The 24,511-nt window shown below is 38.1% G+C and overlaps 1 protein-coding gene across 3 annotated transcripts in view; it reads left to right on the top strand.

Moving 5' to 3' along the window:
- The window catches only part of DNAJC13 (DnaJ heat shock protein family (Hsp40) member C13), a 127,724-nt gene extending 103,736 nt beyond the window's left edge, over positions 1-23,988 (top strand). For 2 of the 3 annotated variants that reach the window (XM_059064174.2, XM_067033783.1), the window contains 12 exons: positions 925-1,016; positions 2,863-2,962; positions 4,894-4,968; positions 5,203-5,315; positions 9,984-10,153; positions 10,318-10,360; positions 10,773-10,946; positions 12,503-12,682; positions 13,129-13,269; positions 14,907-15,050; positions 17,499-17,598; positions 23,129-23,988. In XM_059064174.2, the coding sequence (XP_058920157.1) occupies positions 925-1,016; positions 2,863-2,962; positions 4,894-4,968; positions 5,203-5,315; positions 9,984-10,153; positions 10,318-10,360; positions 10,773-10,946; positions 12,503-12,682; positions 13,129-13,269; positions 14,907-15,050; positions 17,499-17,598; positions 23,129-23,235 (1,439 nt within the window). In that variant the 3' untranslated portion in view covers positions 23,236-23,988. Of the gene's footprint in view, positions 1-924; positions 1,017-2,862; positions 2,963-4,893; positions 4,969-5,202; positions 5,316-9,983; positions 10,154-10,317; positions 10,361-10,772; positions 10,947-12,502; positions 12,683-13,128; positions 13,270-14,906; positions 15,051-17,498; positions 17,599-22,090; positions 22,200-23,128 lie in introns of all 3 variants that reach the window. The other variant, XR_010840634.1, reaches the window with a different exon arrangement.
- Positions 23,989-24,511: the final 523 nt, after the last annotated feature.

Genomic DNA, 24,511 nt, shown 5'->3' with positions numbered 1-24,511 from the left:
ATCTTTTTTATTAGCACTTAATATTATCTTTCAAGTACTTCTTTGCTCTTTTCACTGTGTATTACAGTAATACATTATTCAAATAAAATAACCAATAATAATTAAATGTTTAAGAAAATAAGTCATTCCCATGGTATATATACATGGGGATGTTTTTAAAGACAGTATTATAAAATCTGAAGAAAAAGTCATTTCTTATTGTTTGGAGTTGACATATTAGGTACAAAGGAATTGCAGTAAAGCTGGCTATTGATTTGGCACTTACTTGTTTATAATGTAGTTCTCAAGTGGCAGGGTTCTAACTCAGTCTTAATTAAAAGCCAGATGATGTCACACTCTCCCCAAATGTAATTAGGCTGACAAGGGTAGCTCTACAGTCTTGAGGTAAAGAGTAAAAATACCACCTTACACTGGTAATTTTTGAGTTGTATTTGGATTGTGTGTTTGATAAATTTCTTGTTTTTAGCCTGTGGGTGGGGATGGAAATGAAGACAAAACAAACCTAAGATAGTCTAATATCATGTAACTTCTTAAGATTTACTGCTCCTTAGTGATACTTCACTCACTTTGTGTCACAAACATTAAGAAAAGTTTACCAGAGACTTATAATTGACAGTAAACAAAAATGTATATCAGGGGCTTCTCTGGTGGTGCAGTGGTTGAGAGTCCGCCTGCCGATGCAGGGGACACGGGTTCGTGGCCCAGTCCGGGAAGATCCCACATGCCGCGGAGCGGCTGGGCCCGTGAGTCATGGCCGCTGAGCCTGCGCGTCCGGAGCCTGTGCTCCGCAACGGGAGAGGCCACAACAGTGAGAGGCCCGCGTACCGCAAAAAAAAAAAAAAAATGTATATCAGTTTCCTAAAGATGGATAATTTAGAACATCTCTTGGAAATAAAAATTAAACATTTTATTTTTACTTCCTAGGCTCTGAAAGTGAATGCATTGGGCACTTTAAGTTAATATTTTCTCTTCTTCGAGTCCATGGAGCTGGTCAAGTGCAACAGTTGGCTTTAGAGGTAAAAGAATTTTGTACTAAAGCATGTTGTCTTTCCTACAACTTACTATACATGGTTTGATCCTTGATTATTCATCATCTAAAGTTGAATGGAAGTTTGCATGTGGTTCTTTTCATTTTGCCTGTTAAGCCAAGTGAATATGTTTTTAAAATTTGAATTAATATGCTCATTTTGAAGAGCAAGTATTGTACAGTGTACAAGGTGCTTTCCCTCTGTGGTCATCGTCTGTCATGCATTAGCACTTGGGATGCATTTGTACAGTGTCATGTGGCGTGAGTTAAGGAATGGGCTTTACTTGGGAAGCTTGGAAGCCACAGATCAACAAGAAAAGGAGGCAGGATTTCCCAGATCTCTCAGTGTCCTCACAGAGAGACATGCTGAGACCAGGGCACTGTGCTGGCTGCACACTGTGGGTTTGTGTTCCCTCCCCCTAAGTTGCTCTCCCTTCTTGTGGTCTGGTACAAAAGCAACCTTTCCAGTGAGGGTGACAGACAGACACCTGGTGTGTTACACTGTTTTCAGGAGCTGTCTAGGAAAGGTAGCTGCCCAGAACGTGTGGGTCTTGAGGGTCCAAGAGTGGTTGGAGACCCCTCCTTAAGGAGAATGAAATCAGTGGTACCACAGGAAGCTGTTTGGGTGGAGCCTTTTCCTCTGGGAGAAGCAGGAAGACCCTGGTCACAGGGGGCTCCTTGTCCAGGCAACCCAGCGTGAGCTCCCAGGGTCTTTTTTCAGATGATCCTGCCTATTATAACACACACAATTTATTGTAAAGAACACCAAATTCAACACTGCGGTAACAGGTTAGTGAGTACTTTATGAATGATTAAGTGTTCTTAGATTGCATTTTGGTTTAAAAAAGATGCTTAATAAAATAATAAATGTTAAATTGTTCAAAAACCTTAACAAGCATGTTCTTTAAATTGAAAAGCATACTTCTCGGGCTTCCCTGGTGGCGCAGTGGTTGAGAGTCCGCCTGCCGATGCAGGGGACACGGGTTCGTGCCCCGGTCCGGGAGGATCCCACGTGCCGCGGAGCGGCTGGGCCCGTGAGCCATGGCCGCTGAGCCTGTGCGTCCGGAGCCTGTGCTCCGCAACGGGAGAGGCCACAACAGTGAGAGGCCCGCGTACAGGGGAAAAAAAGAAAAAGAAAAAGAAAAGCATGCTTCTCCACTTAATTCCTTCAAGTATCTTGTAACTCTTTAAATAAACATTATTAAATCTAGGATATTTTGCTTTGAGATGCTGACCACATAGTTCAACTTAAGTGACATTGATCTTTAGATCAATGTATATAAGTTAGACTTAAAAGGTCATCCTCTTTGAAAGAAAAACATGCCTATTTCTTTATAATGGAAAGATAGACCTAATTGCTGGGCACTGAAGACATTTACTTTCTCCCTCTAAAAGAAAAAGTCCCAGTAGTAAAGATGATTATCTTCCTAATCACTTGCCACCCCAAATCTACAATTGGAAAGCACTACAGTGTACACCATAGTTCTAGAGTATGAACTGGTGTAGAATTGAAGGCTTCTTATAAGCCTCAAGATTGTGAATGGGTGCTAAAATATTTGTTTAGATCATTATATTTAATTCTTACCTCTAAATTAATAGAAAGCTAATGTATATAATATATGCATTAGCATTAACATTTTTTATTCTCAAAAGAACAGAGTAATAAGGCCAATCTTTTAAAATTAAACCCTTGCCTAAAAATTAAATATTTTTTCCTCCAAACATTTTTCTCACTTTGGTAAAGTCTTTAAGTTTATTTAGGTCTGACTAATTTGACTTCATTTGTTTAGGTCCAAAATTATTTCCAGATTAACATCCTATTGATTGATTTTCAGGTTGTGAATATAGTGACGTCTAACCAAGACTGTGTCAACAATATTGCTGAATCAATGGTTTTGTCCAATTTATTGGCTCTTCTACATTCTTTGCCATCAAGTACGTATATGCACTGGAATTTTTGAAACAACAGTACAGTCAACCCATTGAGGGGAGCAGTTACACAGATGATACAAAACCTCTGACACAGTGTTATCCATGTTTTGTTTTGGAATATTTTAAGTGGTATTCTTTACATTAGATTTGTCTTTCTAATTATATTTTTACATAATTATTTTGCATTTCTCATATCAAAAGTTGAAAGAGGCAAGAGAGATCCAAAAGCAAAAGGATTTTCAGTTTGTTAAGTATAAGCTACACATGAGTAATTCAGAATTGACTAATATTCCATGGTTTACCAAAAAAAAGACACACACACAGAGTTGATCTTGGATGATAGGAAAAAATGCTTAAGATAAAAATCACCTTGTGTTAGCTTAAAGTTCAATCCTGCATTATGTGTCCTTTACTGATTTGATGCTGATAGCAACTGTTACCACCAAATGATATCAATTTTTAAAAATACACCAACCTGATTTCTTGAATACAGCCTGAAGTAATATAGACTTCTGACAAACTGTACAGTCGTCTAGCATAAGTGCTAGGATCAACCTTGAGATTGCTTTTCAAAGGCAATTGGCAATACTAAGTCCAACTTTGCCACTTAACTGTCAGCAGACATTGCTCAGTCGGCTTTGCTAGCCCCTTGGAAGTCATGTTAATCTTGACTTCACACTGTTCACCTCCTTGAGAGCACCAACCTGTCACATTTGTTTTATGCCCCAGTGCCTTGCACGTGTTAGGTTTAGTGAATTGAGTGGAGTTCAGTTTCCACTGAATATTTTTGTATTCTTTAATAAATGACGTTTGAAATAGCTCTTTAAAATGACAACTTTTAAAAGTCATTCACAGATTATTTTTATCATCCCTACAACCTTAGTTCGTTTTTCTTTTTTATTAGTTTTTAACAGCTTTATTAGGCTTCAGACAATGCAAAATTAAACTGATTGATGAAGTGAAGAATACTACAGAAGTCGGAACTTGAAAGTTATTTTATATTCATATCAGATTTATATAGTCCAGTCATTATTTTTACTCTTACCGGTAAAATAGCTGACATCTAGATATCTCAGCCTACTCTGCTATCATTTATGTTTTAGACTAAATTATCTTTAACTGTTTGCTAAGGGACATTAGAAACATAAAATGTTAACTTTCTCTATCCCCTCCAAAGACTTGTTTTCCTTTGAAACTATTGTTAGAACAGTAGTAGGTTTTCAATGAAGTACTGTTGCTTCTCTTAAAAATCTCCTTTTGAGTGTTTTTTCTCCTGCCTGTTAACTTAGCTCAGTCTGCTACCATCCTTTGTTGTTTTAGTCTCAGCCTAATACTTGGCAGCCTTCACTCTCTTTGACAACTCTTTACTCCTTTGGTCACCTGTCTGTTGTTGCCATTTTGACTTCATAAAAGTCCAGTAGCCTAGTCTACTTCAAAGACAAGGGTGAGAAGCACACAGACTATGTGCAGAAGGATGCTATTGTGTCTTAAATTGGAACAGTGTCTTGCAACTGATACTTCCTACTCATTTCTCTAAGATACTAGCACCACATAAAAATTGTAGATCCCTGAATAGAGTGTTCTCAGGGTGTCAGGAGGTGAGAAGATTTTGTTTACACAATGAACAGTGAGGTAGCAAGACAGTATGGCATAGTGGTTACGAGTGTGGATTTTGGAAGTCAGACTTCTATAAACCTCTATATACCTCAGTGGTATAGTGAGCTATACCTCTCACTAGCTATGAATCCATGGGTTGGTCAAACTGGGTCTCAGCTTCCTCACTCATGGAGGCCACAATTCCTGTCTTGCTGGTTATTGTGAAGCTGTAAGTATAATACCCTGTGTAGAACACCTAGTTCAGTGCCTGGCACTGGTGCCCAGTAAATGTAAGCTAATGTGATGATACATTCCTTGAAATGTCTTTTACTTTGCAGGTCGTCAGCTTGTTCTGGAAACTCTTTATGCTTTGACATCAAGTACAAAAATAATCAAGGAAGCAATGGCAAAAGGTAATGTATGGAGTGCTTTCTCATCCAGTCATGCTCAGTAATGGTGAAGCTTATTTTGAGCTGCTTTGTATAGTCTGATAAACTAGAATAATGCTTTGGAAGGCTTACAGTTTAAAAAAAACCAAACTGCATTGAGTTGAAACAAGGTTGAAAATGAATTCTATGATTCTATGATTAGAAAAGTCATTTTTTCAAATTTAGAGTATAAACACTAATTCTTTCTTTCCTTCACAGGAGCTTTAATTTATTTACTAGACATGTTCTGCAATTCAACACATCCACAGGTTCGAGCCCAGACAGCAGAACTTTTTGCTAAAATGACAGCAGATAAACTAATAGGTCCAAAGGTGAGCACAAAATGGATTCTTAGAAAAAAAATTATTAAAGGTCTGTAACGTTGATAACGGATTTCATGAGGGTTATCAAAGTCTGAGATGGTGAGGAAATAACTTAATGTGAAAGTTGGAAGGTCGACATACCTGAAATTATTCCTATATATTACTAGTTAGAGAAAAATTATAGTCAGTGAAGCCTGCACTAGAATTGAAAAGTCTTAAGAGAGTATTTGAATTACGGTGATAAAACTGTTCATCTCCCTTGAAGAAAGAACAAAAGTATATTTAAGTTATGATGGTCGATACGTTAGGTTAGAATTTCACACTTCGAGGTTTGGCCCGTGGAGGTAGCTTGTGAAGGAGATACACCCCACACCTGTATTAGTTAAAGCCATATAGCACGTGAGTGTAATGGCACCTTTGCTTCCCCTCTCTGCAGGGAGATCTCTCATTAAGAATCTGGAGCTAACAAGATGATCTCTGGAACCATGGTCCAATTTCCAGAGCAGGAACCTGTTAGAACAGCACTTCTAAATAGAGTTGCATCCAGACACAGGTGTAATCAAAATCCCCTTCTTCTGTTATTAAATCAGTTTCACATGAAGTAATGCTCACTGAAGCCAGCCCAGATATGAAATGAAGGCTCCTGAGCCCCCACTTCCAGAGTGTTAGGTGTTACTTTACATACACTAGATTCAGTTGTTTTTTTTTCCTTGTCTGATCTCCTGAGAATCTGTTACAGGACCTGGAACAGTTTTACTTTGGGAATATGGTTAATAGTCTGTCATCAACAGGGTTGATGGGATAAGGGCGATTACATTTGGATACCTATAGCCAGGGTCCATAAAATCATGAACATTGATTTTTTTTTTTTTTAATTTTTGGCCATACCATGCGCGGCATTTGGGATCTTAGTTCCCCGACCAGGGATCTAACCTGCTCCCTCTGCTTTGGAAGGCAGAATCTTAACCACTGGACCACCGCAGAAGTCTATGAATATTGATATTTAATATTGAGTTTTCTTAAAGCTAGAGTTGGGTAGCACATAATTATAATGTCTAATATTACATATTTTAAATAATGTTTTAGATATTTAAAATAAATACGTACTAGAATTGATTTTTGAGCTCTTCAGTAAGTTTTTGACCTTTGAAATACATGAGGGACAAATTTTACCAAGGTGAATATATTTACACTTAAATTTTTTGTATAGGAAAAATACAAGTGTCAGCTCCTTAATTGAATGATTTGCAGCAAGAGATTCTAGAACTGGGGTCAGTAAACTTATTTTCCTTTTTGGTAACAACTTTATTGAGATATAATTGACATGCCATACAAGTCACACATATGAAGTATACAGTTCATTGGTTTGGGCAACAACAATCAATTTTAGAAACATTTTCATCAACCCAGGAAAAAAACCCATTCCCTTTAGCAGTCACTTCCCATTCACCTTCCCCCTAGCACCTGGCAACCACTAACCTACTTTCTGTCTCTATAGATTTGCCTATTCTGAGCATTTCATGTAAATGGAATCATAATATGTGTGTCTTCTGTGTCTGGCTTCTCTCACTTAGCATAATGTTTTCAAGATTCCTCCATGTTATAGCATGTGTCAGTACTTCCTTCCTTTTTATTGCCAAATAATATTCCATTGTATACATATACCACATTTTGTTTTTCCATTTATCATTTGAAAATGGACATGTGGATTATTGCTACTTTTTGGCTGTTCTGAGTGATGCTACTGTGAACACATGTGTACAAGTTTTTGTGTGGATATGTATTTTATTTCTCTGAGAGTAGAATTTCTGGATCATATGGTAACACTATTTTTAACTTTTCAAGGAATTATCAGACTGTTTTCAACAGTGGCTGTACCATTTTACATTCCCACCAGTGATGTGTGAGGATTCTGATTTATCCACCTCTTCTCTGACACTTGTTATATTGGGTGGGCCAAAAGGTTCATTCAGTTTTTTCTGTAAGATGGCTCTAGTAGCACTTAGCTGTCTTTAACTTCATTCAAAACAATTTTGTTAGATTGTATGTGACAGCTGTCATATCAGTGTGCATTTAAAAAAAGACTTAATATTGGTTAATTTTTGTATAACCATTTTAATATTGAAGATGGAAGAAAACAACATTTTTGGCATATTATGCTTTATTATTTCAAGAAAGGTAAAAATGTAACTGAAACGCACAAAAAGATTTTTGCAGTGTATGGAGAAGGTGCTGTGACTGCTGGAACGTGTCAAAAATGGTTTGCGAAGTTTTGTGCTGGAGATTTCTTGCTGGACGATGCTCCACGGTCAGGTAGACCAGTTGAAGTTGATAGCGATCAAATCGAAACAAGAATTGAGAACAATCAATGTTATACCATGCAGGAGAGAGCCAACGTACTCAAAATATCCAAATCAAGCACTGAAAATCATTTGCACCAGCTTGGTTATGTGAATTGCTTTGATGCTTGGATTCCACATTAAGTTAAGCAAAAAAAGCCTTCTTGACCATATTTTCTCATGCAATTCTCTATTGAAACGTAATGAAAACGTTTCGTTTTTAAAACAAATTGTGACGGGCAACAAAAAGTGGATACTGTACAACAGTGTGGAATGGAAGAGATTGTGGAGCAAGCGAAATGAACCACCACCAACCACACCAAAGGCCGGTCTTCATCCAAAGAAGGTGATGTTGTGTATATGGTGGGATTGGAAGGGAGTTCTCTATTATGAGCTCCTTCCAGAAAACCAAACAATTAATTCCAACAAGTACTGCTCCCAGTTAGACCAACTGAAAGCAGCACTCCATGAAAAGCATCCAGAATTAGTCAACAGAAAACACATAATCTTCCATCAGGATAACGTTAAGACCACATGTGTCTTTGATGACCAGGCAAAAACTGTTACAGCTTGGCTGGGAAGTTCTGATTTATCTGCCGTATGCACCAGACATTGCACCTTAGGATTTCCATTTATTTCAGTCTTTACAAAGTTCTCTTAATGGAAAAAAATTTCATTTCCCTGGAAGACTGAAAAAGGTACCTGGAACAGTTATTTGCTCAAAAAGATAAGTTTTAGGAAGATGGAATTATGAAGTTGCCTGAAAAATGGCAGAAGGTAGTGGAATAAAAGGGTGATTATGTTGTTTGATAAAGTTCTTGGTGAAAATGAAAAATGTGTCTTTTATTTTTACTTAAAAAATTGCAGGCACTTTTTGGCCCACCCAATATATCTTTGTTGAGTATAGTCATCCTAGTGGGTGTGAAGTGTTATATCAGAGTTTTGGTTTGCATTTTCCTGGTGCCTAATGATGTTGAATGTCTTTTCATATGCGTAAGTGGCCATTTGTACATCTCTTTTAGAGAAATGTCTGTTCACATCCTTTGCTCATTTTTTAATTGGGTTGTCTTTTTACTATTGAGTTGTAATTGTTCTTTATATATTTTGGATACCAGTCCCTTATCAGATATATGATTTGCAAATATTTTCTCCCATTTTGCGCATGTCTTTCCACTTTACTGATGGTGTCTTTTTAAAATTTTAATGAAGTCCATACTATCTTTGTTGTTGTTGTAGCTTGTGCTTTTAATGTCATATATAAGGAGCCATTATCTAATCCAAGGTTACAAAGATCTATGCCTGTATTTTTTCCCAAGAGTTTTATAGTTTTAACTCTTGTATTTATGTCTTAGATCCATTTGACCAAGAAAAGTGACACACATCCTGTTTTGTGGTTGCTCTCTATCATGTAACTGACACTGTTTCCTTTAGTTCATTGGCTGCTAGGAGTTCAGGGCTAAATTTGTAATATATTGCTTGCAGTTTTGCAGAGCTTTTGATGTTTCCTTTGTGTACTGACTTATTATTAGTCTCATTCATTCAAGTAAGTATCTGAATGAGTATACTCAGAGTATACACTGAATGAGATATTCATTCAAGTATCTTATGCCAAGGGCTGAAAATAGAGCAACAGCAAGACAGACTTGTCCAGGGAAGTTTTCTATAAGATGAGATTTGAACACAGACTTGAATGACACAAAGGAGGGAAAACTATGTGAGGACCTGAGGGAAAAACTTATCTTTCCAACCTTCATTTTCCCTTTGTCCTTATGCCTCAGACTAACTTTCAGTTTGTGTGTATGTATGTGTTGGATATATTTTTTTAAGCTGTTTTTTAAATCCTTTCTGGGAAAAGGCACAGTATAATGTAAAACATATTATAGCAAAATAAATGCACTAAAAAATACTTGTACAACACAAAGGCAGCCTGAGAAAAATTTGTGAGGGTGTGGGGTGTGGGAGGGGTGGAGGGACAGGCCAGCTAAGGGCCTTCTGGGAAGAGGAAACAGCATGTGCAGGGCAGCATCTGGCAGGGTGGTGTGCTCTGGGAACTTCACACACCACTCGTGCTGAATTTCTTAATGTTTCTTAAATTTGAGGAGGAGAGAGGAAATGAACTTGGATAGGTAAGTAGTAGCAGGTCATAGTGAGTCTTGTTACCTTTGCATAAACCAAGGTTTAACTGTTCTCTCAATCCAGAATTTTTGGATGATAGTTGTGGCCCATATCAGCCATAACACAAATTACAGCAACACTTTATCTTAGAGAAATGTAAAGCAGACCAAATATTGAGATGTTTCCAATAGGTCTTTTTTCTTTCTCAAACCTCCTCATCTAGGTTCGAATTATATTGATGAAATTTCTCCCGAGTGTTTTTATGGATGCCATGAGAGACAACCCTGAAGCTGCCGTCCATATTTTTGAAGGAACTCATGAAAATCCTGAGTTAATTTGGAATGACAGCTCCAGAGATAAAGTGTCCATGACAGTTAGAGAAATGGTGCTCGAGTAAGTCAAGAGACACTCAGTAACTTAGGGCCTTCAGGTGGGGTCACCGGGCAGGCAGGTGTGCCTCACGTTGTCTGTCACCTCTCTAAGGCTTAACTCTACATGCATGAAAGTGTGTCTTGTGACTGAAGTTTGATGTCCTTTCCCCTTTTTTTTTCCCCAAGGCACTTTAAAAATCAGCAAGACAACCCCGATGTAAACTGGAAGGTAAAGTATACTTTTATTCAGAGGAAGGAATTTTACATTTTACTGTAAATTTTCGTTGTTTTTTAAAATTCCTGATGAGTGAGTTTAATGCCAACCTTTTAGATACTTTGTCGTTAAGAAACTTAGGTCTTCCCCTGGAAAATAAGGTTTTAAACATAAAAGTAGGAATACTCACTTTCAGAGTAAGTAACTTAATCAAAGGACTTTTTCTGCATTTTGTTAAGAAAAAAAAAAAAAGTCATGAATTTTGTTAAGAGAAAATAAAACTTACAATAATTTTGATTTGATTATATTAATGATTATTTAAGGACTAGTTAATTTCATAATGATTTCTTTAATAGGGTTTTTATTTCTTGCTTAATGTACAACTAATGATTAGTAAGTGACTTGACTGTTCTTTCTCTATTTAAAGTTGCCTGAAGATTTTGCTGTGGTGTTTGCAGAAGCAGAAGGTGAACTTGCTGTTGGAGGAGTTTTCTTGAGAATCTTTATTGCACAGCCAGCTTGGGTTCTGAGAAAGCCTAGAGAATTTCTTATTGCATTGCTAGAAAAGTTAACTGAGCTCCTGGAGAAGAACAATCCTCATGTAAGCTTTAGCCGTCAGCCAGACATTTCATATAGTTTGCTAAACATGTTGATAGTGTTTCTGTTAAAACACCATCCTCATGACCATACATTAAGAATTGGCTACCTCTTTCCATGTAGCAGCCACCCTTAAATTCACATATGCCTTGTCAAAAGTGAAACTTCTTGGTAAAAGTTGGAGGTATGTATATTGAGAGGATGCTATTTCTAACAATTATAGTAGCTCTGAAAGGTTTCTGCCGTCCCATTTCCAGTGATTGTATGGTTTTAAGGAGAAACCTAAATGTGCAGTGTAGAAACCTAAATGGAAGTGTGTCCTGCTAGGGCATGTTCTTCACTTAGTTTGTCATAAATGGCAGGAATGACCCTACTTTAAAAAATTAACAGGGGAGTCTTAACTACATGGGTGAACCCTGTACCTATGCTCAAAGCCAAAGGCTAGCAGGAAAGCAGGAGTGAGTAGGAAAGTAGACTTGGTCTTGGCTTGGCAAGTCATAAACCCTGATGTAATATAAGGTTTTGTTATTTGAACTCATATATTGAAAATAATTGAGGTACATAATTAATTAAACAAGCTGGCTGTAGAGGTGATTAAGAGCCCGATCTGTGTTGTTAGATGGTCCTGGACCCCAGTACCAGCCCCACCACTGACTAGCTCTGTGGCCTGGAGTAATGCCTCCTGATTCTGCCTCAGTTACCTCATAGAAAGGTAGCAGCATCTGCCCCTAAGGCTGAAATTTTCATGAGTTTTGATAAATGTGGAGTACTTAGTATAATGTCGAGTACTTAGAAGTCATTAGTTACTATCATTAGCTTTGCAAGACTTCAAAAAAAATTAACATTATGTCAGATACTTACATATGTCTCCTTCTATAGTCACATTTTCTCTTTACTAGGATTTTTACTACATACATAGTTTGCTTAAAAAATGAAATCCTCAGAAAGGAGAAACTTGGAAACAGAAAAACGTATAACATTTTCCTTCTATATTGCTTTCTTTTTCGGTGCATCCCAGCTTCCATGTTTATTTAAGACATGTTATGTTATGGATATATATGTTTGCATATAATGGTATAAGCTACAGGTCTTTGCAATCCATTTTCCACAATAGAAAGTGCATTATGGCAGCCAGACATGTTAATTAGTAGGATTTTTAATAGAACTGGGGAAAACATTTTTGCTAGTTCTTCATTCTCCTGAATTATTGATGTTCTCTGATATTGGCATTTCTATAACATTATCTGAAAATTTCTGGTAATATCTTTTGAGAGATGATCTCTTAATAGACATCTCTTATCTGCAGTAGAAATGAGATGTGGAATAGAAATGCCCAGAGAAAGGCTGCTTAGATTAATGTATTACATTCTTAAAGTCCTTTAAATTCATGCCTTTGTCAAGATGGGGAAGTTTGTTGTTCTTTTAGGATTTAGGGATCACTTTTCAAGTATCAGCACTTACAACTTGTGGGCCCTTAGTAACACCAAATAATTACCAAGGATGTTTAGGACTTCATCAGTATTTTACAGTTTGCTTGTTTGTTTGTTTTATACCCTCCAGGGAGAAACTCTGGAAACTTTGACAATGGCAACAGTATGCCTCTTCAATGCACAGCCTCAGCTGGCTGATCAGGTCCCACCGTTGGGCCATCTTCCCAAAGTTATTCAGGCGATGAATCATAGGAACAATGCCATTCCTAAGAGTGCCATTCGAGTTATTCATGCCCTGTCTGAAAACGAGGTATTGATGAATCCATTTAGTAGCTTATAGCTCTAGAATTTATCTGTGCTCCCTCTTCCTGACTAATGTACATTGAAGTATAAATCCCCTTCCTACCCTGTGCCTTAATCCATATGAGCCTCATGGTATTGTAACAATTCTTAAACTGGTTTAAATGATCTGATTAATAGGAGACTGAATTTGACTTAGTTCATTATTAAACTTGAGCTGATGGGACTTCCCTGGTGGTCCAGTGGTTAAGGCTTGGTACTTCCACTGCAGGGAACATGGGTTCAATCCCTGGTCGGGGATCTAAGGGATTTTTGGTGTGGCGTGGCCCAAAAGAAAAAAAAAAAAACAAAAAAACTTGAACTGAATGTAGGTTTTTTATATATTGTTGTGGTATTTACTGTGTTACATAAAATATTGCTAGTCTACAAGTAACCTTCTCTTTTTGGGCACTTTAGCTGTGTGTTCGAGCCATGGCATCTTTGGAGACCATTGGCCCACTGATGAATGGAATGAAAAAGAGACCAGATACTGTTGGTCTCGCCTGTGAAGCAATTAACCGAATGTTTCAGAAGGAGCAGAGTGAATTAGTAGCACAAGTAAGTGACTTTCTAGATTTCTGTTTTAGGGAAGGCAACATACCAAATAGATTTTCACTTACTTAGCACTGATTTTGGTTTCCCTGACTTGGCAGAGAGGTAATTTGTGAATTTTTGCATGCACAATTTTATATTTTATACACACACACACAGGCACATGTATATATATACAGAAAAGGTGGGCCAGCTACCAAAAATCCTACCAATGTCAAAGTGCTTTTGTGATGTCTGAATTTTAAATTTTGGCTACTAAGCATTTATCCTTAACTTGCTTTGTAAAATTTATTTTATCCTTTTTGGAAAGATTCATTCTGATTATTCATTCCTTTGTTTCTTTTAAGTCATGTTCAAAAAACATGCCAAGGTTTTTATAGTCCTTTTCAAAGAGACTACCCATCTAATGAAAAGAAGACTTAGTGGGTACCAGTGTAGCAGACATCAAGGGAACAAAAAAACATGTAATAAATTTAGAAGCTATTGAGAAAGTGATCTTTCTAAAATACAACTCTTAAAAGTGTAACTCATTCTTCACTTAAAAATCCTTCAATGGTTTCCCATTACCTGCCAGATGACAAAGTGACATTTGACATCCTTAGCCTGAATACAAGGCCCTGCATCCTTATTATCTGGCCCTCCTATTTCCCAGCCCCTTTTCCTCTCACATCTTCTCTCCCCATCCACTCTCACTTCCATCCCTGTTCCTTGTTCAGGCAGGTTAGAAGTACTGAGTACATTTCAAGGAGATAATTGGATTCTCTGAGGTTCAAACTTAAAATTGGCTAGGAGGGTTGTTGAATTGGAAAGAACGTGAGTTAGTTCTACCACTTGATGGCTCTGTGACCTGAGGCATCATATTTACCCTTACAGTACTCAGATTCCTCATCTGTAAAATAAAGTTATGACTTCTCACAGGGTTGTTCCAAGAATAATATCTGTAAAAAAGAGGTAGACCTACTTAGTTATTTCTACCTCTTCCCTTTGAATTTCAGAGTAGGCAGTGAAAATTGTGTGGTAGCAAAGTATTACTTAGCTTTTATTAGGCTGATAGAAAATGTATGGTGAATGCAAAGGTTGATGTTTTAAGAAAATGTGAAAAAAAACACTAATATACTGCCAATATTGTTGCCCATCAGTATATGTCCTTAGAGGAAGCAGACCGGTATACTCGCTGAAGCTCAGGTTCTGTACTTTATAGGTCCAGACACAGATTCCGTGACTGTCAACATGTTTTACCCTACATGCGTTGATTTTTCCATCAGCAATATTATAGTTGTGCCTACATCATTAGGTGTTGGGAGGATTAAGTAAAATAATCAGCATATAGCATTTAGAATAGTTGATGGAACAGAATAAAATCTTATTAAGTAAAAATGTCATTATTATTAGATACCTTCACCCCCAAAATTCTGCATCTGGCATTAAAATGAAGCAGAGTGTCATCTTCCAGATATGGTTCTGAGGGTGAAATTATTTCTTCAGTGGATGGCTTACATTTTTTAAAGCATATATATTTGTGTGTGTGTGTCTATATATATATAGACTATATATAGAGAGAGAGAGAGAGACAGACAGACAGACAGACAGACAGACACATACACACACATACACACATATGTATACTTAATATTCTCTTCTAGGCCCTGAAAGCAGATTTGGTCCCATACCTCTTAAAATTACTTGAAGGCATTGGTCTTGAAAATCTGGACAGCCCAGCAGCCACAAAGGCTCAGATTGTTAAAGCTCTCAAGGCAATGACTCGAAGCCTGCAGCATGGAGAACAGGTGAGTCTACACAGAGGTAACTTTGATCTGCCGATTACAAGGCATTTTCAAAGCCAGGTGTCTTGGCCATTGATGATCTATGCACCTCAGCTCAGGTTCCACCTACAGGTGTGTTTCTTGACCATAACTGGAGCAGTTCCCAAGACCAGGGATGGACTAGCATAGCTGCCTCATAAAACACAAACTATATACCCAAATAGTCACTGGGAGGATTCTTTCTCTGGATAGTGGTAGCATGTTGCACATTCTTCAGCACAGAAGAATACTGAGCATTTAGTTGCCGGTTAAGGTTAACTTTCAGTTCTAGGAGTTACTGTGGAATAGTGATAACCGCATTCATTAACCATCCCGTAATACCATTTTAAAAGATACAGAACATCATTTTAGTTTCATCTCCTTCCGTTATTAGCACTTACAAAGTGTTGGCTTCCATTTTGTTGTAACTTAGATTCTATTAATGTGTTTCAGCCACATGCATAGGCTGAGTTCAGTAATTTAATTTTCCTCATTGGTTTTATTCTTAATGTTGCTTCTGAGGAGTTCCTCATTCAGTATTATTATATAGCCCTATCTAGTAATGCTCTCTTTTTTTAAGTTGAGGTGAAATTTACCTAACATAAAATTAACCATTTTAAATTGAACAATTTACTGGTATTTAGTGCATTAACGATGTTGTATAACCACCACTTTATCTAGTTCCCAAAACTCTGTACCAATTAAGCAGTCATTTCCCATTTCTTCTTCCCCTTAGCTTCTGGCAGTCACCAGTCTGTTTTCTAGGAATTCACCAATTCTGGACATTTCACATAAATGGAATCATACAATACGTGACCTTTTGTGTCTGGCTTCTGTCACTTAGCAAGTTTTCAAGGTTAATCTGCGTTATAGTGTGTTTCAACACTTCATTCCTTTTTAAGGCTGGATAATGTTCCATTGCGTGTATATGCCTCGATTTGTTTACCCATTCATCCGTTCATAGATGTTTGGACTATTTCTACCTACTAATGTTCTTCTGTAGGTTTAAGTTGACTTAAAGCTCTCCTTTAGTGAATCCACTGTGTTTGTATGTTCCAACTAGAGAAACATTTTTTATGCTGGTGTCCCTCCTAGCAGTATTATCATTTGAACTATTTAAGGTGATAATAAAGGAGAGAGACAGCACGTGCTGCTGCAGTCATTAACTATATGGTGAATAAAGTTACCTGTGAGTGTTCTGAATGCCAAGCAAAGGCACTCCTGTGTACTGCGCACTGGCAGTTGTTCTCCCCTTCAGATTCCTGTTGATGAGAATTAGCAGAGCAACCTTGACACCCACCTTCCACTCCCAAGAGGAGGAAAGAATTATGATAGTTTCCAAACTAGGAACTTTAGCACCTGCACAACTAATCACTTCCACCATTGCTTCTCTCCAAGTTGGGACAAAGAGGCTTTTGGACTCACAGTCCCCGTGTATATCTCTATTTTAATGCTTACCACTAAGTTATCTGGCATTGTCTGTCTCCCCTACTAAACTGTAGGCACTTCAGGCACAGAGAAAGTCTTTCTCATCTTTGTGTCCACTGTGTAACCCACATATGAGGTGCTCAATAAATATTTGATCTGAACTTTGATATGTGAAAGCTATCCTCTACATTGGAATTTCCTAAACTTTTTTTTAATCTACGTCACAGAAAGAAACATGTCTTCCATCTCAGTCCAATACACATTTACGCACATGTTATTTATACTCGTGTGTATATATATCACAGAACAATTTTGCCCATTTTACATGTCATAGTCTGATGCTTTCTATATTAATCTATTTTATTTTCTCAAGCATGTTGATCACAACAGGCTAAATGGATTTCTTAAACTTCTAAAAGGTCACATCCATAGTTTGAAAAAGTGCTTTAAATTGTAGCTTGAGGGACTTGCTTGGAGGTCCAGCAGTTAAGACTCCACACTCCCAATGCAGGGGGCCCAGATTTGATCCCTGATCAGAGAACCCGAATGCCGCAACTAAGAGCCTGAATGCCGCAATGAAGATCCCACGTGTCACAGCTAAGACCCGGTGCAGCCAAATAAATAAATAGATGTTAAAAAAAAAAAAATTGTAGCTTGAGTTTTGCAGTAGCTCCTCCCCAAACCCCTTCCTCAGGAATACTTCATGAACCAACACCACACTGTCAGCCAGTTGTTACTATCACAAGAACAACTTCGTGCCCACATTACATACAAGTCAGTAAGTTCAAATAGTGGAGTCCAAGTTTAGAGGGAAGACTGATTTAGGGACATCTTTGCGTCTGGCTTAATGAGATGTGCCTGGTGTAGAGTGTCTGATGAATGTGAGGTCTTGGTTCATCTTTGATTCTTTCCTCAGCTGGCCTCTTCCTTTTGTCTTGGAAGTTTGCTTTTTCTCTTTAATTTCATCTACCAACATCTAGCACTTAGTTTGTTTTACTTCCCTAGGTGAATGAAATCCTGTCTCGTTCTTCAGTCTGGAGTGCCTTCAAAGATCAGAAACATGACTTGTTTATTTCTGAGTCACAAACAGCAGGATACCTCACAGGTAAACCACACCCAATTCTCTTCCCTAAGACACATGGCAGAAGCCACTTGGACCTTTCTTTTGCCCTGTCTATACTAAAAATGGCATTTAGAGGGTTTTCCTCGGTTCCTAGCTACCTGTCTTGGAGATGCTGTGGGCATGCAGTAGACCTCTGATTCTAGCCCAGACAGCATGCGAACTGCTGTGGTGTTGAATGTGTGCTGACTACAACGCGGACTCTGCTTAGTTTTGATCCAGTAAATCCATGGTGTCATATGTTGTATTTGGAGTATGGCTGTATTAAAATGTTTAATCTTGAACATGTAAAAAAAAAAAAGAGTAGAGAAATGTCTACTCAGAAATATCAGTATCAGAAACGTGATAGCATTGTTCCATTCTGTCAGAATACTAGGTTGAAGTTCCAGATATGCATACTCACATGTGAAATATTTTTTCTTCAAAGTTACCAGTGATTAACCTGAAGTTTTACTAAATATTTAGGGTTTATCTTCTCATGGGAGGAAATATGTGGGTATCATAAAGGAAAGGATGTTTTACTGCCTAGGGATCAGAAGATAATACACTTCAGAAACTTGGGACATTTGTTCATTTGACAGACTTATTTTAGCATAGTAATTTTAGAATACTTGTTTTCATATTGGCTTCTGTTTAAAAAGAAAGTCACAGAATTCTATTGCTAAATGCTGAAAATGAAATACAGTCTTTGGTATAAAAGTTCTTAGTTTGAAATTAACCTTAGGAATATTAAGTGGTTCTTGCAGTCTGCCTGAAATTATAGTATTTTTTAAAATGTCAGCCCTACGTCCCCCTCTAACCAGAGATGATGTAGGTAAATTGAGAGAAAAAATTAATTACCCAGCGTTTCTCACACCAGTGTAACTGTTTTAATAATCCTGATCGCTAGTATAGAAATTTATAAATCCTGAAGACCAAATCTTGAATATTCAGAAGTGGGGACTTTGGAGAAAGTTTTACAAGGTTTTAATTTTAGACGTGGTTGTGACATTACTGTTTTTTCCTCCACTGTGACCTCTTTAATATTAATCCACTAATATTTATAATCAGACTTCTAGAATTTATGAACATGTGGTGCATTTGTGTACGTTAAGAGTAGAGTGCCGTGGGTTTCCCTTCTACCTTTCCCATCCCCTGCCCTATGATTTCTATGGAGGGAAATACCTAAAATATGGTCTTAGTCTCTTCCATATCTCTTTCAAATTTGGGGTAAAGCTGTAGCTCCTAAGTAGGAGTATGTTCTTATAGACACACTAAAAACTTTACCTCTTTAGACTCTTTTCCCAAAAAGTTTACACAATACCACCTTTTCATGGTGGTATTCATTCACCTATTCATTACTTTGTATGTAAGAATGGTATGATTGGAAAATCTGCCGTATTTTTTCTAGCTGAGAGTAAACTTATTTAAAATTTGACCTTGAAGAATAGGAAGATGTAGATTACAAGCAGGGACAGGAAGGCCTCTTCTAATTCTTTTTGTTCTTGAGTGTACTTCACAGTCATTGCATTCACTGACTTGACTGGATGGAATAAAAGATTGCAGGTGATCCTTGACGTACTAACAGCTGTGGGTCAAAAGGTCTGTCGTTAGAATACAGAAGAGAGAAGGATTTATCTTCAAAGACCTAGAGTTCCTTTAGAAATCACTTGGTCCTCATCCCCACCCACATTCCCTGATAACTATAGGAAAAGTTCAGGGAGCCAAAAGGTTTCTGTCTGTGCCTTTCCTTTTACTTGGATCCCTGGGGTGGCTTTTGAATGAGTTATGAGAAGCAGCTTTGATGGGCTGCAGAAGGTTAGGGAAATAAAAAGGCTGGGTTTATAAATTTCTTCACATCATTGGTCTGGCTCAAGGGGCAGCAAGTTCCATATAAAGCCATCGAGGGGTAGGTGGTATAAATCCCAGCCTGGAAAGGGCCTGGAGTTTTACTGTGGCCATTCTGAAGGTCATTGTTGAAGCCCAAGGGCACATCAGTTGATGTGGGGCAATCTGGACTAGCTCTGAGCTGTGTTGGCCCCCAGATTGTCCAGTTCTTAGCACATCATCAGTCTGGGATGTTCTTTTGTTGTGGAAGTACTACCAGTTGAACCGATGTATATTTATCACTTGGGTTGCCAAATGTTTTCCTTTTTGTGTTTGAGCTTTTCCGTTGAATTGTGTGTCATTGTTTGATAAAAGGGGCTAGTACTTCTAATAATGATAAAGTCCCGTTATCTCCATGGAATGTATGCAGTGTTGTGTTGGATTGGAATTTTAAATTTACCCCACCCTGCATTCAGTCTTGAAAAGATTCAGTTTGTACCAGCCTCTGTCTAATCAATTTGCAAATGAACTAAGGTGCTGTGAGAACCTAAGTCCGTCACCAGCCTTTTCTTCCCATAAGTCGATTTTGTCTAGGAGATGGGGAGAGATAAAGGAAAGTTAATTACTATTTCAAAATAAGATGAGAATGACTAAATCACATTTATAATTTTCTTCTTCCTGGCCGCTGAGCAAATGTCACTCAGTCACATGTTTAGGATGTGGGATAAAAATTAAAATGTCTTAGGGAGGATTACTCAGTGTTGATAAATTGAGATGAGACTGACCCTCTAGCCTGGCATATTGTTTTGTTTTATGATAAATGTTCATCTAAAAGTGCCTCAGTGGGACTTTACCCATGGTGCAGTTAAGCTGTAACTGCTCATTGTGCAGGGCCTTGGGTTACTTAGCCATTTATTTTGTTTCAGAAGAGCTTGGTGCTAACAAGCTCCAAGCCCTATAAAAATAATTTCAGCAGAGAAAATCCTCAGATTTCCTCACCTAGAAAATCAATAGAGAAAGAAGGAACAACAGGGAAAGAAAGAGAAGTGGGCCAAGGCAAAGATGCTTTTAGGAGCTAGAATTGGGGAGGAAGAACTTTGTACTATATACTTATTTACTTCTGTTTAATTAGAGGCATGTGAAATAGTTAACTTGTTTTCCTAAGGTCATCAAAGGGAGCAAGGGTGCATTCCTTGGGCCTCTCATCAAACTGGTCCATTAGTTCTTTGCAGCGTTGGTTTTTATTACCTTCTGTTTTTCTTTTTACACGTGTCCAAGACTACACGATGGGAGCCATGTTAGGAAAGCTTCCCTAAGGTCAGTGTCAGTTTATTGTAGGACATTGCTGCTAAGACAGGGCTTTTTTCCCCTCCCCCCACTGAGACTCCCCTGTTCATTTTCACCAAAGGCCATGCTCCTTCCACTACTCCATCATGGCAGCCAATTCCGTTCTGTGGGATTCTTGGTTTTCACATCCTTCTTAAGTCTAGCTGCCTTACACAGTGTGCCATGTGCCCCGTTTCTTGCAGCTCTTACTCTTTCCTGCCATGTTTCTCTGGAGAACACAGCATCATATCCTAGCAGACTGTAGCTTCCAGCCCCTAGAAACCAGACATGTCTGGAAGAGGCCAGGGGTGTGAGGGAGAGAGCATCTCAGATTTCATTTAGAGAAATACCAGGAATTGATTTGTCTTTCCTAAAGAGGCAAATGGTGGGGCTAGAATTTGGTCTCTTCTGGATAATCCTTCTAGGCCCATCATTCACAATTTAGATTTTAGCCCAGAGGTTCCCAAACTTTCTCAGTTCACAGTGCCTTACTATCTTAGTCATTTTTTTTTCTTTAACTACCCCTAGGCCAAAAGAAATGCTTAATAATTAAGTTTATTAAGTAGTTATATCCAAACAACTTGTGAGTAGTTGTTTGTATGGTATCCAACAGATGTCACCTGTCTCTCAAATTTTAAATAGCCCGTGGTGTCCCGTGTGAATTTGCCGCAGGGTGCCTCAGCATGTAGTCTGAGAACCACATCCTTAGTCCTTTCTGTATATGTAGCTTTCATGATTTGGTCTCATAATCTACTCATTTGATGTGAACTAAGTTGAGCCCACATCAGAAGTGCTCAGGAACTGTACCAGTCTGGAGTGTTTAGGGGTTTATTCTTAAAGGTTTCATCCTTGGCGTGTTCCCTAGCAATCTTGCTGCTGCCTGAAGTTCAGAGTGGCAGGTTGGTGGGAAGTGGTGTAACCGTGTCCGCTATTGCTCTGCACCGCTGTCAGGGGGCTATGGTCTCTTTCCTGAGCAGTCTGTGGAAGGCCTGGTGTCCCGATTGATGGAAAGCAGGGGTTGATAGATGCAAGCTCACCTTGCCTTAAAAAAGGGACAGTCCTTTTTCTAGGTTTTCTAAGTTCCCGGGCACTCCAGGTGGCAAGCGGCACCTCAGGTGAGCCGAGTTGTCTCTGGCCGCCGTGTAACCACGTGCTGCGTTCACAGTGTCTGCTTTCTTCACGTCCTCAGCACAAATGCTCATGAGGTTAAAAACAAGATGAATCTGAATTGTCCCCCTTGTGTCCTGCTTCAGTCCCTGTTATACCTTAGCCTTCATCAAACTGCTCTGCTGTTTGCATTTCCTTATGACTTCCCTTGCTGCTTATGTTTCTTTTTTCCCCTCAGGTGTCTCTCCTTCCCTTCTAACTGGCAGCAGTCCCCTTCACCTCAGGAGCGGGCTTTAGATCCGCTCTGCCAGGCAGCTTGCTAACTTCTGTGTAGCTCTCTGAAGCAGGTAGAGAACCATTTTGCTAAATGCATGCTGCTTCCACTGCCTTTCTAGTCCTAATCCTTCAATGTTCCTTAGCTGTTTGCCTTGTTTCCTATGATTTCAGCTAAAAGTATTGTTCGATATGCAGTATTATGCTACAGTACAGTGTCTCTTGCAAGTACTCTGTACAGTTGTGCAGTGATTCTGAGGTGTAATTAAATGTCTCTGCAGTTCATGATAAACTAGAGGGCTAAAGCCATTATATGCTCATAGGCCACATCTTCATAAATGCTGGCATAGATAATGGCATTTTGTGCACTAGAGATTGTTAGAATCAAGATGTATAAAACTAAAATATTGATACCTTTTCCGTAGCACTCTTATTTTTACCTATGAGTGATGTCCAGAGCTTGCATTTTCTTTCTCAGAGACCTTGGTGTAGCAACCCTTGTTCATTTGGTGTTACTTTTTATAGTAGCATTTCTTTGCACCAAATGAAAATAGGTTATCTTGAATATGGATAGAAGTGTTTTTTGTTGGGAATTCATCACATATGACTTTCAAATGGACTGACCCAAGTACAGAGTTTCTTTCCTCTGTTGCCCTTTTTTCTCATTTGACATTAGCTATATCCTTCAGCGTCCAGGATTTTTTGAAAGATTGAACTTCCCAGATGTGAGAAGGGAAAATTTTTCCATATTTCCACACCAGTGTTACTGTCCAGCATAAATTTTGAAATCATTTTTAACTTTGTCATATAGTAAAGGCAAACCATGAAAATGGTGCTGTGTAGCTGTTTATTAAGGTTTTGTTGTATGCTTACATAATCCTAATAGATTGTATCAGTTCCTTGTGGTGGGGTGCTTGACCTGGTTCTGACATTTTTATAGAGGTCAGTGTTCTCACATGACTCTGCTCTTTAGAAGGTGTATATTTTCCTTTCTCTCTTGCAGGACCTGGAGTTGCTGGCTACCTTACTGCAGGGACATCGTCATCAGTCATGTCTAACCTGCCGCCTCCCGTAGACCATGAGGCAGGCGACCTTGGCTATCAGACTTGAAACTTTCTTGAGAGACAATAAACGCTGAAAGGCCAGTGCCCCGTCCACATTCCTCCAGCTGATACATTGAAGAAAACTTGCAACTGCCTTTCTCCTGGTTTCCTGACAGTGTTATTCCTTTTTCTATAAGTATATTTTTATTTAGGAAAAAAGTCAGTGATTCTAATTATATCACGTTATAAGAAAGCACTCTGTGGATCAACCTAAGCGGGTACACAAGAATATTTTTTCTTGATGTATGTAAGCACATTTTTTTCCTTTATATCTGTTTACAAGACTGTGAATCAAAAAGACAAAAACTTTCTTCCTAGTTTTTATAACATTTTTTTGAACTAGTGTGACCGTGGGGTTGAACTGCAGTCTACAGAAATTGGGAAATCTAAGTCACCCCTAAGAAGGGCATTTCCCTCTCCTGCATCGAGTCTGTGTGGCTGTTCTCCTACCGTCGAACACTATTAGGTTTTGTCCTTGCACCTGTTCACTGGTATCCTCTCCTCAATCATTAACCTTCTGAGAGCTCACAGCATACGTCGGTATGTATAACTGGCTTTACCAAATTTAATGAAAAAGGAGTTGTGCAAAAAAATTTAAAAATGGATGTCAAGATGTTATGTAAGAGATTAGTGTAATTGTGAAATGTTCTATACATTATCAAATATATAAAGCTTTCTATATTGAATGTACATTATACAGATCATTCTTATGTGTAAATAAAATTTTAAAAATAAAGGGAATTGACTGCTTTGTTAATGAGATATATTTGTTCTCGTTTCATTTTTCCCTTTGAAGACCTTGTATATCTTTATTTCTAAGATTTAGTAGTAGTAGTAGCAGTAAACAGACTTTGCCTCACATTTCTAGTATCTCATACAGCTACATTGACATATATGTTCATTCCTAAATCCCTCCATTAGTATTTCAACCACATCTAAATTTCAAGACACAGATAGCATCTCATTTATTTTCCATACAATATTCAGGAATGGGTCAGGCTGTTAATAAATAGTTTAATGCATGTGACACGTTAATTCCAATATTTTTAAGAGGAAAGAAATTTAAAGAGTGAGAGGAGATTTCAACAACACAGATTTCAGCACCGAGGTCTTCTAGTGTGATCACAGACTAAAAGAAAATATAAACATGTAAAATTACAAACACTTCTTAAAGAATAAGGAAATATCCAATCCTCCAAGTTGCCTTTGAAAGCAAGAGCCAAGTTTATTCCACAGTTGATGTGTAAGAAGAGCTGGAATGGACACCTATTCATATCATAAAT

Source organism: Kogia breviceps, chromosome 5 (genome assembly GCF_026419965.1).
Source record: "Kogia breviceps isolate mKogBre1 chromosome 5, mKogBre1 haplotype 1, whole genome shotgun sequence".
NCBI classification, from domain to species: domain Eukaryota; kingdom Metazoa; phylum Chordata; class Mammalia; order Artiodactyla; family Physeteridae; genus Kogia; species Kogia breviceps.
The sequence above is the reverse complement of the archived record's forward strand: the minus strand, read 5'-3'. Positions and strand labels throughout refer to the sequence as shown.